This window comes from Mauremys mutica, chromosome 4, assembly GCF_020497125.1.
Source record: "Mauremys mutica isolate MM-2020 ecotype Southern chromosome 4, ASM2049712v1, whole genome shotgun sequence".
NCBI classification, from domain to species: Eukaryota; Metazoa; Chordata; order Testudines; family Geoemydidae; genus Mauremys; species Mauremys mutica.
Genome location: NC_059075.1, coordinates 20,323,653 through 20,341,442, shown reverse-complemented (window position 1 = coordinate 20,341,442; position 17,790 = coordinate 20,323,653). Strand labels below are relative to the sequence as shown.

Sequence of the window (17,790 nt, the reverse complement as noted above, 5' to 3'; positions counted from 1 at the left end):
TTACTTAGTGTGCAATGTGAGCTGTGCAGAGACCTTTACACATGGGTGCAGGGAACCGCCTCTCCAGATCACACTGCAGGATTGGGGCCTAACTTCAATGTTAATAGTGTGACAAAATAAAATTATTTAAGGTGCTCCTTTAGAAACAGATAAACCATAAAAGATCCAGTGATTTAGGTATTTAGGGTGGGGAATAGCAAACATTCATATTGTACCATTTCAGCAAAATCTTCTGACATTGGGGACTATTTAATACTCTAACTTAAAATGTATATAACTTCACATTTAAACATTTTAGTCTTAAATGTTGTAGATGTTTGATTAATCTTTTATTAAAGATCAAGATGAAAGCAATTATTAATCCTTATCCTCAAGAATACAGAAGTTGATAACTCTGTATTAACTATTTTATATTATCTTGATTAGCAATAGCCCTTCTAAAATAACAAGGGCTTAAATTGATTATATTATCTTTGTGGTGTATTGCTTTCAGAAGACCATTTTAAGACTGCCACTGATTGAAGCACATTATGGCCACAAGCATGACAAAAGTTAATAGTAGCAACAATCTTGTATTGTCCTTCACTTCAAAATAGACTTAGCAAGCTTTTAAAAAATCCGCTGTAAAAGGAATGTCTGTGGTAACCTGTTAATTTTTGCCTTATTTATGTAAATTGAAGTTTTTCCATAGTTTTTACTAGTTAAGTACAACTTATTGGACACATTTAGTGATATGTATTAATATTTTTCACAAACATTTCCTAAACAACTACATCCAAATAGCTTGGGTTTTTTAAAAATTAGCTAAATAACTTTAAAATGAGCATTAAAGTGGAGCATATATTAAATTAATGTATTGATTCAGAAAGATGACACATTTTGGAAACACATAATTTGAACCATTAAAGATATTAACAAAGCACGTAATGTGCTTAAATACTATGGGGCTGGCAATTATTTCGATACGTATCTTAGAATTAAAAGAGAGAAGGAAAATGTGCAAATATATATAAGTAACTATAGAAAGTATATTCTCTTAAAGAGCATACTTCATATTAGGTTTCACAGGTTATATTAAAACTCCCTTAAGTTTGCCTCAGTATTATTATACTTGTGTGTTTAGAGTTTAGTTTTCAATTATTCTGATTGGTTTATCCTTGCATGTTCACTATCCTGGTTGCAGCATGAAGCGTGCCAGTTCTCTGAATGTTCTTAACATGGGTGGCAAGGCTACTGAAGATCACTTTCAAGTAAGAAGCCCTATAATATTCTTACACAAGTAGATACCAGTAGCAGGGTTTGGGCTGAAGAGCTTGAGAAACAGTAAAATACTAAACCTCTTGGGACTCAATAAGACTTTCAGTATAGCAAAACACTTTAAGCTTGTGCTTTAAGTCCACTGGCATTCAGCAGAGTACTTAAACACATACTTAATTTTAAGCACCTGCTTAAGTCCCATTGATATCAGTCAGTTAAGCAGGAGCCTAACTATTATGCTGAACTGGAACCTGAATTAGAATATTGGAATGGCTAGTAAGATTCCAAAAAACTTACTTCCTTTTTAAATTTATATTTCAAGAAATATTTTCAAAGCTCAGATATTCTGTATTTTTGATGAAAGAAGCTTCTCTCAAAAGGTCCAGTCATACTAGGTGTTATGTGCTTTCAAATCCCAATGACTTCAGTGGGAGCTCAGGGTGCACAGGAGCAGGCCCTAAATTTATCTGATCTGCTATCAAGTGTTGCTTCTACCAAAATCTAAACTGTAAATATTTTGCCTAACTATATTCAGTGTACCTGATCACTACTACGCATAACTGTTTGTACCTAATAAGTCACCATTGCATATGTTGTCAAGGAAAGCTAGTAATGTTCTGTGTGCTAAACGACGTTGTGCATTTTACTAACAGCAGCTGTGACTAACTTTGGGGGGAATATTGCATCATACTGTGTTCTGTAGAATCTTCACCTTTATTTGCCCCAAAGCATATAACAAAAGCACATGCTATATGGATCTCTTTCACTGTTGTGTGGCATAAAGGTATCTCCTTAGTATTATCCCTAAAGAGTCTACTGCAATTTTTTAGTTTTCTGAAATTTATGCAAAAATGTTCCTTCATTAATTTATGTGAACTTTGACCAAAAAAAATCCACCAAGGTAAACCAAAGCACTTTGCAACAGTAATACAGAAATGGCCAGGGCTTTCAAAATCGGACTGTCTTGGCCGAGGAGTGTATAACTTTATAACATTTCCTGTACATTCCATAATTTGTGCTTTCTCAACGAGCTGTGCTTACCACATGTGAAATGTGTCAAGTTAACAATGTGTTTACAAATTTTACAAATATTTTCCCTGGTTTGCCGAGTAGAGGACACTTGCCAATATCCCTAGGCAGTCAGCCCCTTCTGTAATAAATACCTGTTAGGAATGCAAGGGAAGTGCTCAGATATTACTACATCTGTGGTTGAAGTAAAGATAGTTATCAGGATGTGAAAAAAAATACTAGTTTCCTAAAGTACACCAATTGTTCAAGTATTTGTTTTAGTTTTTAATTTTTTATCATTCTTTTTATGCAGGCATCCAGGTTGCTCAAGCGTTTTAATAATTTTTTTTCATTTTTTTTTATACAGGAACGAAATAATTGTCTGACAGACTCAAGGGCTCTGAGTGCCAGTCACACTGATTTGGCACATTGAAGTTCTTGGACAGAAACTAGCTAAAATTCCTTTGTGAATAAAGAAGCACTGAGACTCTCAAAGCTTTGGTTCCTTATGACTCTCTATAGGAACATCTAATTTGTAGACTCTTTTGCAATGGACGGCTGTTTTTACTTTTCTAAAATAGTAGTGACATTTTTAAACATAGTATTAGTGGATATTTTCTTCTGAAGAGAAACTATATAGATATATATTGCTCATTGCACTGCTGTAATTCATGCTACTTATGTTGATTTCTGTTAACAGATCTGAATATCACAGCAGCTGAAAACTGAAAAAATAGAAATACATATAAAACATACCAAAATGCAAAGGAGTATAAAGGGTTCTCTATATTGATATTTGAAAACAGATTAAATATGTAACAGAAAATATCTACAGTGCTTGAATGAGAGACAAGTATCAGTTATGTACATTACTGTATAAATTCAGAATGGGGTATACTATCCTGGTGCGACTTTACCTTACATGACTAGAAGAACAATTTCAGATATCTTGCCTGAAAAGTAGAGCTTAAATATTGGATTCCTTAACCAGTAGATCTAAATAATAAATTTTGTAATGGAAACACTTAGACTACCTTAACTATAGGTGGCATGCATAGCAATACCTGTAACTATGAAATTTCATACCTTATTTATTGATGTAGGTCTTAAGGCCCAGTAATCAGTGGTGCTCATACAGTTCATTTTGATCGGGGGGAAATAGCAAAGATTTTGGCCTGTATTTTGTACAGTAGATGCATATCGAAGCTGTGGGGTGCAACTGTCCAAGCGCAGTAGAATATTGTGCCTCAGGTTGCTGACACTTTTCCTGCCTTTCCACTGGAATTCTTATCCCTTAGTTCTCTTTAGGCTAAAACTACTCCACTGTTCCTTCATGCTTGTTCCAGCTCTTGCCTCTCTCCATATTAGTTGATGGCAACAGGAGCAAATGAAGCAGGTGATTGCATGCTAGGCTGTTACACTGTGGAATAGCTGCTGTGCAGAGGACCTACTTGTGAAACTCTCTACTGAAGTTTAATACATTTAGGGCCCCATCAGAAGCACTAGATGCCCTTATTTGGCAGGTAGGTCACATTTTTGATCAGCCATCCTTTTTTAATCTATATACAATTAATAGATGTGCTGTCTGTATTCAGGCCTGCTGCTGGGACTAAGTATGTAACGTTTAAGTATCTTGTGAACACTAACATTTTCAGTTTGTTTTTTTCTGTAAAATATGTGATTTTTAAAACACCACACATAGAATTTTGTAGACAGGTGAAAACTGTTATTTACATGCAAGTGGAAGGAGAAAGTAAAAATGTGCATGTGTTTGTGAATATAGGGAAGTAATTGAAATATACAGAACAAAAAGATAACTTTGGGACAAGATGGAATACTAATCCAAGATGAGACTAACACACATTGAGGTAAAATAGAGGAAGGGAAAAAAAAGTTTTGGTATTTGATCAGGCTGTGAAGAACTCACTAGACCTAATACTGTTATAACTCCTTGACCAACTGGCACCTGGTTTTAAAGCTTATTTTAATGACTGATGCAACCAGTCATATATGTAATGCGCTTATGTTTACTATGAGGTACTTCATTAGCATCTCTATAAAGAAGAAAATTGTATATATGGTGTACTTGCCATAAAAACAGTCCAGAAATTGAGACAAGATGCTGCTAATGTGTAGTGGTTTTAATCCAGACTAGTGCAATTCAGTGATGAACTTGAGAACAAATTATTGCTCAGTTATTTTATAGATGGAGTCATAATGTGGACTCAAATTTGAATTTTTTTTAGAGCTTTTACATTGTTTTAGTAAAACATCACATATACGTTTGTTGGTGAATTCATAGTTCACTGCACAAAGCTTGACGTAAACTAGCTTTGCCCATGGAAATAAACAGCAGTGGCTGGGAGTGGAGTAAGAAGATGGTACCCATTGCTAACTGGTGGGCAGGCCACAGGGCTACCACAACTGCTTTGTGTCAGCTGTCCCTTTTGCAATAACTATGAAGGATTTCTAGTGCAGAGGCCTGCTCTACCAGTCAGCCTTTGCTAGTATGGGAGGAGCTATCACAGTAATGGTGGCCCAGAGGACTTTTTACAGGCCCTTTACATCCAAGGTGACTTTCACCAATGTGAAAAGCACCTATAAAGGTCTGACTTTGTAGAAAAGTAGGTATTCTGACCCAAAGGGACTTTGATTTTTGGTGCAATCTAAGAACTTGTTTCTAAGCCTTTAATTCAAATTTGAAAGATGATGTTTTTGTAGCCTCTCAGAGAACTGGAACTTGTTGTGTAAATAGAAATCTGTTTAAATATTTAAAACATAATTCAGACCTGCTTAACTATAAATTTTATTACATGGTCTTAAATTCAAGACGAGAGTATGTCAGACTCTGGTAGTGGTGGAATCTCATTTCAGGTTTTTAAATAGCTCAATAAAATATTGTAGGTGGTACTCTTAGTACTGTGCTTACAAATGTGACTTACATGCTTTATATATTATTTAAAGGAATTCTGTCAAGGAATGATAAGGTTAAAACGTTGACCTACTTCTCTATCGCACACCATCTTCCCAAACAAAACCACTCTTTTACCAAGTTGCAAAATCTGTGTAATTTTTCTGTGGATTTTAGCATCGATCTTCCTTTTGTTTAAATGATCCAAAAAATTACTTTGCCAGTGTATGCATCTATTTGTTTTTATGTGGACTTCTGAGTTTACTTTTAAATAATAATGTGACACTTCCATTTTAATTTTTTGGCTAGACTCTGTCAGTTGCGCACCAGTTGCTAGCAGTACTCTCCCTATTTGTTCTTGATCGAAGATCTAATTAAATATCATGGTAAAATTTAGCAGTGATTCGTAAGCTCCCTTTGTAGATGGGTGACTGAACTAGCAGTTTACTGTTTGTAAACAATGTCCCTAGTGGTAGCAAGGTATTTAAATCAAACTATGGATGAACTAATTTAGACATTTATTTTCATGGTTTTGTATTTTTTTTCAAGGATGAGTGGTAGTAATTCAAAAAGGTTTAAGCTTGAAGTATCTGTAGTTAATCTGTACAGTTAATGGATTCCATTGACTTAAAAAACAAAAGAGAAAACCAAGTATGGTTATGTTGTGTATGTACCGTTAAAATGGGGTGTGCATGCAGTGCTTCGTCTAATGTATGTTTACAGTATTTGATAGGTTCAAGTGTACAATTTAGTTTTTGTCAACCAGGTCACTTACTTTGTCTGAAAGCTGCTAAGTGTATGTATTGCATTTTAGTAATCAAAGTGTCTGCCTTTATCAAAAGAATAAATATTGGAAGGAAAGCATGAACGTGTAAAGTTTAGTTTTATAGTACAGACTTTGCATTTTGATGTATTTTTGTAAATGCATTAGTATAAATATTCTCTCTTTAAAAGTAAATGGTTAATTTGTGAGGGGAAGTTGTGAAAGTTTACATTTGTTTCAAATAATTTATAGTCTCAGTACTTTGAGTGGAAGAGGTGAGGAGTGTTTTGTTTTGTTTTTTAAAAAAAAGTAGAGCTAAATGAAAAGTTACCCACACATTCATCACCCTGAGTTCAGTAGCCCTAAAATGAAGGTTTATGTGATAGAGTGGCAAAACTCTTTATATCCATGTAATACAATTGTTATGGCTGCTTTGAAGTAAGAATAATTTAAAAGATAATAGCTAAAATTCAGTGGTTAACACTCCACTTGCATTTTAAAGCACTGAAGATGCCTAGGACTGTAAAAGTATGGCAGATTAGTTATACATTGACAAAACCAAAGTAGACTAAAAACTATATACAATTTGATATAAAAAGAATACTAAAAATTGGTAAATAATGAGGAATCTTCAGCATCTCGATTTATTCATCAGACACTGTCTCCAACTTAAAGCTCTATGAAGTTTTTTTAAATTATAAAAAGTACTTTCCTATGTAACTTGGAGGCTGGTGTAACAAAATTAACAAATTAAGAATGCACAGCTCAGGTTCTATAAAATCACTAAGGGTATTTTGGTTCTGTTGGGATGAGAAGGAAAATGGAGGTCAGGAGCATCTCTAAGTGAAGCCCTGTGCAGATACAAAATTTGTATCTGCATCTGGTCCATAGATTTAAGGGCAGTAATGTCACCTTTCCCTTTAAATCCAACTGAAAAATATCTGTGGATTTAGATTACAGAAGTTAGTTTTAAAACCTTAAAGACTGATTTGAGGGTGCTTGTGTTGATCTTAGCTCTCAAATACTGTATAGTATATTTCCAACTGTTGAAGGAGAAACAGGAATTCTGGGTTCTTTCTTGAAGGATAAGAACTGAAAAGCTTCAAAATAAAACAAAACCTTAATTGTAACAAATATCAGTAATTCACTGTGATTTAAATGCAGAACTTGTCATGAAGTTAAAGGTTAGGCTTTTTAACTAGATCCATTGTGTTGTCTTAACACTTTAGTTCCATAAATGCACTTTTTCTTTTATACACCAGTGTCTTTACAGTGCACAGAATAACTGTCCTACCATTCTAATTTTCAACAGCAATCTGGTTCCAGAAGCATATCCTGTTACCACTGAATGTCTTTTACTTTGTATCTGTTACAGAGCTATGGTTTGATTTGACGCTGTTAACAAAACATGTCTGTCTTTTGGCATTTATTTTCAAAGTGCAAAAATAAAATATTTAAATGTAGTCTTAACAATAGTTCTATGTAAAATAAAGTTGAGTGTATTTATGCATTTTAGAATGTAAACCTTTCATGTAAAAAACCCTTAGTTGTGTATTTTTCCTGTACAGAAGCAAACCTCAGTTGTGAAACCCAAAGATTAATAAAGCTATAATAAGGGACAGTTCCTAAATAAAGTGCATTTATTACATTAAAAAAACCTACTGGAACAGTTATGACTTACAATGGAGAATTACAGTATGTTCCTGTATTGCTGATAAGTGTTCCTTACTTTTCAGCAGAATATTAACAAAATAACTATGTAGCACTGTATACAGATCTGCTTTTCATGGGTTTTACACCACCTAACTTGTATCGAATTAAAGTAGTTCATAAATGCAATTTTTGTGAACCCTATATACAGCTATAGCTGATGAAAAAATACAGTAAAGAAATTCTCTTAAACATTGCCTTTGACTGTATAAATGCTTCTCTGTGAATGAGGTATTTTTTTGTTTCTTGTTTTAAACTTGTCACTTTCTTTTTGTGGGTGCAGAGAGCTCAAGAAAATTATAAACTCTTGTAACCGGCAAGATCCAGGACTATACAGTAACTCCCCCTTACTGTCCCCTCGCTTAATGTTGTTTCAATGTTATGTCCTTGCTCTATTATAGAACATGATAGCATTATTCAACTTTAAACTCCCCTATAACTTCGTTTGGCTGCCTGCTTTGTTCACAGCTTGCAGGATTCTGCAGAAGAGCAGTGACTTTATAAGACAGTGGGTTGGTAGCCCCCTTATCAGCTCTGCTACACCCTCCACTCCCACTGGACCTTGCAGATCAGTGCCTTCCTCTTACCCGTAGCAATCAGCTGTCTTGGGGCATTCAGGAGCCAGGGGGGAGGAGTGAGGATGTGGCACACAGCCTCCCCCTCCTTCCTGCCCACAGCAATCAGTTGGTTTGCTGTGTTCAGGAGGCTGGGGGGAGGATATGGTATGGGGAGAAAAGGGGAAGGAGGTGGAGCAGTGGTGGGGGGGAAGAGATGGGTTAAGGGGGGGGCTTGGGGGAAGGGGACAGAAAGAGGATTGAGCCCCCTGCTCCTGGCAAAGTTGGTGCCTATGTTTGCACAGTAGGGGAAGTTGCTGCTGCTGCTGCTGCTGCACAAGGTGCTTCTGGCCTACAATGGCACCTTCAGCCTCCTTGCCTGCTGTGCCTGTGTGGGGTAAGGCAGGGGCACCTCTCAACTATAGTACTGTATGTACAGTATGTTTGTAAACACATAGCACGTGCACACTTTACCCCCCCCCCCAAGCGATTCACTATTGCTTTATGGCCCAACAGCCCTGCTTGGGAAGAGGATACTACAAGCACTTGCGAGGCCACCAGCTGCCTGCAAAGCAGCTGCAGGTGGTGCACAGCAGAGGCCCTGTCTTGCAACAGAATAAACAATTTTATCTGCTCCCGCCACCCCCCCCCCTTTCGCTGGAGGGAGGTAAGAACATGGGTTGGCAGTCCACCCAAAGCAAGTTACAGGAATAGAATTCCTGCACCTGCTTTGCTGTAGCAAGGGTGAGAAGTGGCATAGAGATGCCCAGAACCTGGCACTGCTCCCATGAAAGTCTGAAATCCATGGGAGCTTTGTTATTCCCTTTTATGCCAGCTGCATCTCTCTGCCCCTGCATGCACACAGCAGAGAGTGGCCCAGCTCTGCAGCAAACATTTTCCTCTTACTATATTGGCTGCAGTGCCGCTCAGGTGCTGAGTGCATGGTTACTAGGGGAGATACAGCAGGGCCAGTTTTCCAGGGCACTGTGGAAGAGAGGCCTTTGGACCTCCAGCAGGGCTCCTGTGAAAGAAAGAACCTGCAGGAAAGTAAGAACTGCCATAACTAGTCCTAGCCTAAACCAACAGAGCTTCCAGGAGGGGAGCAGATTACCATGGAGAATGACATGGGTTTTCCAAATTCTTTCCCTTGCAAATTGACTGATGCTGCATGACAATAGACAGTCCAGGGTGAAGGCAGTAAAGAGTAGCACATGAATGCACATCTGGAGGAGCATTGCCCAGCATGGGTCAAAAATGTCCAGCAAGTGATTGTGGAGTGCCTAGCAGTACCACTAGCAGCAAGAAAACCATTAGCTTAGATACTAAATTAGACATTTTAAAGTGTTTTGATGCAGGCAAGCATGCAGTAGACATTGGCATCTTACTCCAACCACTGAGAGAACAATTTGGAATAATGCCAACAAGATGAAGGCTAGTAATCAGTGTGTAACACGGCTTAGTGCTACTACAATAAGTCAATCAAGAAGTAGTTTGCTGGAAAACATAGAGTGTCTTCTCTCACTGTGTATAGATGACCAAAACCAGCAGAACATACCTATAAGTTTGCTAGTGATACAAGCTAAGGCAAAAAGTTCGTATGACAATTTGAAGAGAGACCAAGGTGAAGGATCACAGACACTTTCACAGCAAGTCAGGGATGGTTTGATCAGTTCAAGAGGAGCTTCCACCTGCATAACATCAAGATGTTTGGTGAGGTGGCTAGTACTCATATTGCAGCAGCTAAAAAATTCCCTATCAAGAAAATAATTGTGGAAGATGGCTATTCCCCTAAACAAGTCTTCAATGTCGATGAAATGGGCCTGTACTGGAAGAGGATGCCTGAGCAGACTTACATTTCCAGAGAGGAGAAGACAGCACCTGGATTTAAAGCAGCTAAAGACAGTCTAACCTTGCTTCTAGGTGGTAATGCTGCCAGAGACATGAAGATGAAACCACTGACAGTGTACCAATCTGAAACACCACGCACTCTCAAGGAATTTTCAAAGGAACACCTTCCAGTCATTTGGAGATCCAATAAGAAGGCACAGATAACTGGAGCTGTTTTTTCAGAATGGCTGACTCTGTGTCCCTGCATGGAAGGAATACTGTGCCAAGGAAAATCTTGATTTCAAGATTTTATTGCTTACTGATAATGCACCAGCTCATCCAATCAACCTGGACGAGCTGTGTGAAAACGTCGAAGTTGTCTTTCTGCCACCTAACACTGCATCACTCATCCAACCCATGGACCAAAGAGCCATCGCCGCATTTAAGGCATATTACTTAAAACATTCTTTCAACCAGCTCAGAGGCACCAAGGTGGGAAGGCAAACCTAAAATTCAGCAATTTTGGTGTGACAACATCATCCTGAAGTGCATCAATAACAATGCTGAGTCCTGGGCTGAAGTTACTCAGGCATGCATGAAATGTATCAATGACTTAAAAGGATTTAAAAGATGTTGTCCCCGCTATAAAGAAAGATATCCTTGGCTTGGCCAAGAAAGCGGGTTTTGATGAGGTGGAAGAAGTCAACGTTATACAACTTCTGCAATCACATGGAGAAGAGCTAACCAATGAAGATCTGATGCAACTAGAGGTGACAAGAGCAATGGAAGAAGAGGACCAAGAAGTAGAACCAACCCATCCAAATTTGACTGCCAAACATCTTTCTGAAACTTTCCAAATGATTGTCCTGTCAAGAAACGTAGCTCCAAGGTGGTTAGGGGAGTTTGACTCAGTGGAGATTAACGCTCTACTCAATGCACTCAATGAAACTGGAATTGACCCAAGGCACACTGACCTGCTAGAAGAAATTAACCGCAATTGTTCGAGAACATTATTCAATGTCCCCTGCATTACTACTATATGTAGAGGAGTCAGATAAGGCAACATAATCTCTTCAAAGCTGTTTGCAGCAGTACTGGAGTTGCTGTTCAAGAAATTGAGCTAGGAAGAAGGAATCAGAATTGACAAACAGTTAACACATCTTCTCTTTGCTGACGACTGTGTAATATTGGCAAAGGATGCAGAACTGGAGAACAAATTGCAGCAACTGCAAATACTTTCAGATGATATCGGGTTGGAAGTGAACACAAAGATGAAGAGGATACAGAATGAGCATTGTGCAGCAGGAATCATCACTGTAAATGGGCAAGTAATCAAGGAGGTCGATAAATATATTTATCTGGGTTAGCAGCTGAACAGAGACAACTCATTTGAAGGGGAATGCAGTAGGAGGAGAAAGGCAGGATGGGCAAGTTTCAACAAAATAAATGTCTTTAACGGATGAACTGCCCATGGAAAAAAAAAGGAAAACTGTTTAACTCCACTGTTCTGCCAGCAGTGATATATGGAGCGGAAAGCTGGTCAACAACAAAAGTGGAAGAAAAATTGTCACCCAGAGAGCAGTGGAAATGCAAATGTGCAAGATATTGCTCCATGATCATATACCAAATGAGATCAGAGGGCGTACAGAGGTGACCGATGTAGTGCAGGCGATGTACAACACAAAGTGGAGATGAGCAGGTCATGTAGTCCACAGGCAAGAAAATACATAGACAACCCACATCAATGACTAGATCCCCAGAAACTACAAGTGATGGCTAGGCAGACGGAAAACGCACTGGGCTGATCCCATGACAAAAATCTTTGGCCAGAAATGGAAAGAACGTGCTCACAACAAAACAATCTTCTGGCATCAACTTGCATTCGTGGAAGGATGGACGAGGACAAGCCGGACAAAGATTACTTACAGCTTGGGAAACTGTATCCTGGGAAACAGTGATTCTGAAAGATTTAAGGGTAGTGGTGAATAATCTGCTGAACATGAGCTCCCAGTGTAACGCTGTGACTAAAAGGGCTAATGCGATCCTTGGATGCATAGAAAGGGGAATCTCAAGTAGCAGTAGAGAGGTTATTTTACCTCTTCATTTGGCACTAGTGCAATTGGTGCTGGAATACTGCATCCAGTTCTGGTGTCCACAATTCAAGAAGGATGTTGATGAATTGGAGGATTCAGAGAAGAGCCACAAGAATGATTAAAGGATTAGAAAACATGCCTTACAATAAGACTTAAGGAGCTCAATCTATTTAGCTTAACAAAAAGAAATTTAAGAGTGACTTGATTACGTATGTACGTAGGGAACAAACCATTTAATAATGGACTCTTCAGTGTAGCATAGAAAGTTAGAACATGCTCTAATGGCTGGAAGTTGAAGCTAGACAATTTCAGACTGGAAAGAAGTATATTTTTAATGGTGAGTAATTAATCATTGGAACAGTTTACCAAGGGTCATGGTGGATTCTCCATCAGACAATTATTAAATCAAGATCAGATGTTTTTCTAAAAGATATGCTCTAGGAATTATTTTGGGCATGTTTCAAAGCCTGTGTTTATATAGGAGGTCAGACTAGATGTTCTCTTCTGGCTTGGGAATCTATGAATCTGGAATAATGGAGGAATTCTCAGGTGGCTAGCACTAGTGATTTTATGGTCCCTTTGTGCATGACTGAGAATGCTGCTATGTCATTTCGCTGTTTTGTTAACGTTGCATGTGTTCACAAGAACTGAAAGTGAAGAAGCAAGAGTTTGCACAGAATGGGAAGGCCTGAGTTAGTTTTGGCACTGCTCTCAGCAGCTGCCCAGCAGACCCTTCTAAACCCCAATAGGGAATGGGAAATTAAATGGCATGTCCTAATACTTTTAATTCCATTAGAGTGTTCTAGCAGAGGACTCAATTTAAAAGATGATCAAATTGACAGTGTTGCTATTAAGCACTGCACAACAGCTCCCTTTGGAGTCACTAGTCAGGGAGATAGAAGTGTATTGTAAATGAGCAACAAAAAGAGCCATGCTAACTAAACAACCTCTCTTTTTGTGGAAGCTTAAAAACAAATGTACCTTCACTCTGCTTTACATACCTCTCTTCTAGCAAACAGTAGCATGCAACATCTGTATTTTCCAGCTTCAACTCCATGCATGTAGTATTCAGTAAGTGGTTAAATCAAGTATTCCTGTACACCACCTATGACAGCTTTTAAAATAAAGTGATATAGTAAAATACTACTTTGCTGAAAGAAACAAGACAGGAGTCGAACCTAAAATGAATTCTTTCCAGTTTGCCTTAGGCAAACTAACTTATCCCATACAGTTCAATTTATATTTGGTATTGCTTGATAAGAGCTTTTTAAAAATCTTAGCTAGGATCAGCCTATACATTTTGCAGCCAGTTTATATTACAGCATTCCCATCTGCAGCCAATAACTGTTGTAAACAAACTTCAGGCTTAACCCCATTTACAAGTAGAAGATATGGAACGAATACTGCCCCTACTAATGCTGCCCGCAATGAAAATACAAATACATAGTGGTATGTATATCTAAAATGTTACCAAAATGCTACACTGCACACACAATTCTCCCTCTGCAGAGAGAATGAATCATGTATAACAAATGTTAATATTTGCTTCATGAACTACTTGAAGTTGTTCTGGTGATGTGAGCAGTATAAGAATCTTCATAGAATCTATAGCCAATGTACAGGAGCTAGAGGAGTAGCTGTGTCCTCTTCTTCACAAATACCCTCACTGCTACAAGTAGTGAAGTCAGCTATGGTTTAGCTAGAAGTAATAGCACAAAGGTTTTTTGTTGGTTGTGGTAAGGTGAGTTTTTTTTGGGGGGGAGGGTGTTAGTGCAGGTAACAAGTCAGTATTGCTTTGGTACTATATTCATGAATTATTCCTGTCTGAGAGCAGCACACTTTCAGCTACTTTAGTTTTATAAACATGCTATTTCCCTGCTCGTGTCAGGATTTGAAAGTACAGCTGGCCTACTTCAGTAAGTGTTTAAAGCAGGCCAGCATAAGTATAGTCTGCATCTCAAAGATACAGGTAATATTTTATTAAGATCCCTTCTTTTCCAAGATAGATACATTAAAGTGCAAACCTAACAATCTAAAAGTAGGTACAGAAATCTATTCTTCATCACTACTTCTGTATTTTTGCAGAATATGGTTATAAAAGTGTATTGTCCAAGCAACATTTTTCATATACATGGCTAGGCATCTTTTCTACAGCTGGGGGGGGAAAAAAAGTAGGCCAATGGCTTTGATTCACAATCATTTATATCTATCTTTGGAGTCGATAGATATGTAACATTTTCACAGTGAGGTTTTCACTTTTACACCTTTCACACCTTCCAAATTTACTGCATAGCAGCAAAAGGACGGAGGGAGATGAGGAGCAAAAACCACGCTTAAAGTCCTCAGAACACTTCCAGTATGCTGTAATGCACCTCCAGGTGACTGTTCTGATTGTGTTATGCGACTGGCCATCAGTCTCATCAACAGTTGATTGGACCACGTTAGCCCAAGTGCTGGAGAAATTTTCTTATCCAATAAGCTAGAAGAAAACAGTGTTTTGTCAAGTTTTTGCATGCATGAAACATAAAATGACTTAATCTAGTGTGAAACATCTTAAGTAGACATACATTAGAAATTACACTTCATCTATAAGTAGCTGCAATACTTCATAGATATGGCATTTGTCTTGACAAATCCTCTATTTTACCAGGAAGAATTACAATAAGTCAACTTCAAACAAGTTTTCAACCACTTAAAATACAAATTACAGGGCCATCTACCCTGGGCTCCATCAGAGACAACATTAAGTTGGGTGGGGTAGATTTAAACACCCTCCATTTTTTTTCTTGATTTGTCATTTATAAAATTTGTTTCAAAGGAAAGTGGAAATCTTCCAATAGGCAGGGAATAACCTGCCCAAAGGAGAAGTTTCTCCCTAACCCCCCCCCCCCTCAACAATGTCATGCCCCTGAAACACAAAATTTTATCTCCTCTTCTAAAATATGATCTTATGTCACTGGGAATGTTCTCATTCATATAAATACCACGGCCTTATTTAAATCCTACTAATCTTTTGGCCTCAAAGGTATCTTGTGGCAATGAAGTTCTGCTGGTTAATGATGTCTTTACAATTTAAAAAAACACAGGATTTTAATAAAGGTTTAAATTTGTATGGAAAAATGACAACATCCACAGTTACATTAGACAGACAAGAGAAGATAAAATCCCCCATGTGCTAGAGTGTAAACCAACCATTAATACCTGAGGATTTCAAAACAAACAAACCACACCATCCCCTATGGGCAGATTATTCCATAATTGTACCCCATAGGATTTCTTCCACTTTCCTCACAGCTAGTACTGGTCACTGTCAGGAATTGCCTTGTCACATCAGACCAGAGTTCATCTAATGTAGCATTCTGTTTCTATGGTCCTATATGGTTTTTTTATAATTTAAGTGCAGGGTTAAATCGTGTGCGCGTGCGTACATGCGCTATTACATTTCAGTTTATGGAGAACTACTTACCGAAAATTGCTCTGAGCAACATCTGTCTCATCCATTGCATCAGTTACCTAAATCATAAAAAAAAAATAGAATTTGAATGAAGTTGCATTTTGAATATATAGTTGTATTTACCCAAGGAAGGGTGGGGAAAGGGGGTGACAAAAAAAAAAGACCATATAGTGAATCTCAAATTAAACTAAATTTAAAAAAAAAATAAATCAAAAAACAAGAACACACCAAACTTACTTATTCAGGCTGAAATTGAAGGGGTACTGTGGGGTATAAACTTAGTGACAGCTTGCACCAATCAATTAAAAAGGGCCCTTGAATAGTTTCACTAGATTGTACCATCATCTGAAGAACTATAAAAGAATAAACCCCATTTTATGTGTGTAAGTGAAGACACTCAGTGATTAAGTGTCCTGCCTCCCAGGAATGCATCTCAACCACATGAATTATCTTGCAAGATGAAACATATAAAAATCTTTGTTCTTAACACCTTTCTGTTGACAAAAGCACAGTAAGTTAAAGAACAGTTGTCTGTATGTAGCCCTTAGTGTATGCCATGATTTTTTTCTTGGAGATACAACTTGAAGATACAGATGAGAAAAAATTACATTCACAGCTCCCTCCTGTAACTACAGTTTTTGTAACCTACTTGATATGCTACATGTCTTATTTAAAAAGGAATCCAGTTAGTGACTGGTATTTTTTTTTTAATTTTTTAATTAAAATGCATTTGCTTTCTGGATCCTCCACCTCCTCAGTCCGAGGACTGGGCTGCATTTCTCTTTCAGCAAATACCAGAGGCAGTTCAGACCGTCCATGAGGCTTGCTCATGGGCCTTCCCCCCTTGTGTCAGATTCTAGCTCCAACATTTTAAGCAGAATGGCAATCCAGTATTGCCAGTTTTTAAAGCTGAATTTGAGATTATAGCAACAGTCCCGATATCCCGATTCTTCTTTGCCTGTGGGGGTCTGAAATTTCAGGAGCCTTATTCCCCAAATGAGACCATTCACTGGGCTTCTGCACTTCACTTGTTTCTTTTTACAGCAGAGCAGTCCCAATGGAACAATTCAAAGGCTAAGAAATGCTCCAGCGGTTAGGAGACCGTTTCTGGACACTTGGAAGGGTAGTTCTTCCACAATTGCTCCCTATCTGCAGAACATTGCTTTGCCAGGAAAAGAGACTTGGTCTACATAAATGTAGGACCTGTGCATCCCACCACATAAGCAAAGACTCCTCTAAAGACACTTTCTTAAGTGCACATCAGTCCTCTTCAGCTCTTGGGAGTCAATCCAGACCTTCCAGAGCAATTTCTTCAATATTAAGGTCAAAACACTACTAGGACCTGAGGGGTCCAATCCACCTCTAAACAGATAAAGCACTAGAGTTCAATCTCAAGTTCTTAAGTGACTGAAGCACTTGGAAGAAATCTAGCATACTTTCTGATTCCTTTGCAAAAGGAAGGTCTGGGCTAAGGCTCAGGCTCAAAACAGAACTCTTCCCTAAAAAAGAGTGGCTAATCCTCAGAGGAAGACAAAAAGGCAAAAGATTTCCTAAACAGCCAAAAGCATAGGAAAATAACCCAATAAAAGCGTTCCAGATCCAAAGCTGCTCCCCAAAGATGGGGGACTCTGAACTAAAATAATAAACCCAAGAGAAATTCCTCCCCCAGACTATTGCTGCAATATCTAGGAAGCCTTTTTTAGCACACCTACACAAATTATCAAAAATCAGTACAAAATATTACCCATTCCATCTTGTCTTTCCTTTCCTCCCAGGATGTTCAGGAATAAACACCTGGCTGAGGAGCCTGTGGGCTACTCTACATTCATTTTTAGACTACACGTTCATAAGATTGTAGCCCTTAAGGATGTCCCACTTCAGGCAGCATACAGCCAAATGGAAATCAGTCCATTTGAGATAGGTTAGAGAACCCTAAGGTTTGCACTGACCTATGCTCAGGCCAGAGCCAATTTACAGTTCCCTGATTCTGAAGACAGATCTAACCAGCACTCTTAAACTACCTGCACCACCTCCCATGCAGAACTGAGAATCTTCTCAACTCAGAAGAGAGTTTTGAAAAGATACATACTTGCCCTGTCCTTGCCTCCTTGTCAGACACCTTATTTGCAGCATAGCTGCCCCCAGAAAACCCTGGGAAAACAGCCAAAAAGAGCCAACTTCCCAATGCACAGTCCCACTCTAAAGGATATCCA

General features: G+C 38.2%; 2 protein-coding genes across 8 annotated transcripts in view; one reads left to right on the top strand and one right to left on the bottom strand.

Annotated features, from left to right (window-relative positions):
• The window catches only part of KLC1 (kinesin light chain 1), an 85,590-nt gene extending 79,357 nt beyond the window's left edge, over positions 1-6,233 (top strand). For 2 of the 4 annotated variants that reach the window (XM_045015179.1, XM_045015180.1), the window contains 2 exons: positions 1,184-1,250; positions 2,633-6,233. In XM_045015179.1, coding sequence (XP_044871114.1) covers positions 1,184-1,250; positions 2,633-2,698 — 133 coding nt within the window. In that variant the 3' untranslated portion in view covers positions 2,699-6,233. The remainder of the gene's footprint in view (positions 1-1,183; positions 1,251-2,632) is intronic. The other 2 variants (XM_045015182.1, XM_045015181.1) reach the window with 1 other exon arrangement.
• A 6,776-nt stretch (positions 6,234-13,009) lies between these two features.
• The window catches only part of XRCC3 (X-ray repair cross complementing 3), a 30,106-nt gene continuing 25,325 nt past the window's right edge, over positions 13,010-17,790 (bottom strand). For 2 of the 4 annotated variants that reach the window (XM_045015756.1, XM_045015757.1), the window contains exons 7-8: positions 15,590-15,636; positions 13,012-14,602 (exon numbers count right to left, since the gene is read on the bottom strand). In XM_045015756.1, coding sequence (XP_044871691.1) covers positions 14,362-14,602; positions 15,590-15,636 — 288 coding nt within the window. In that variant the 3' untranslated portion in view covers positions 13,012-14,361. Of the gene's footprint in view, positions 14,603-15,589; positions 15,637-17,790 lie in introns of all 4 variants that reach the window. The other 2 variants (XM_045015759.1, XM_045015758.1) reach the window with 2 other exon arrangements.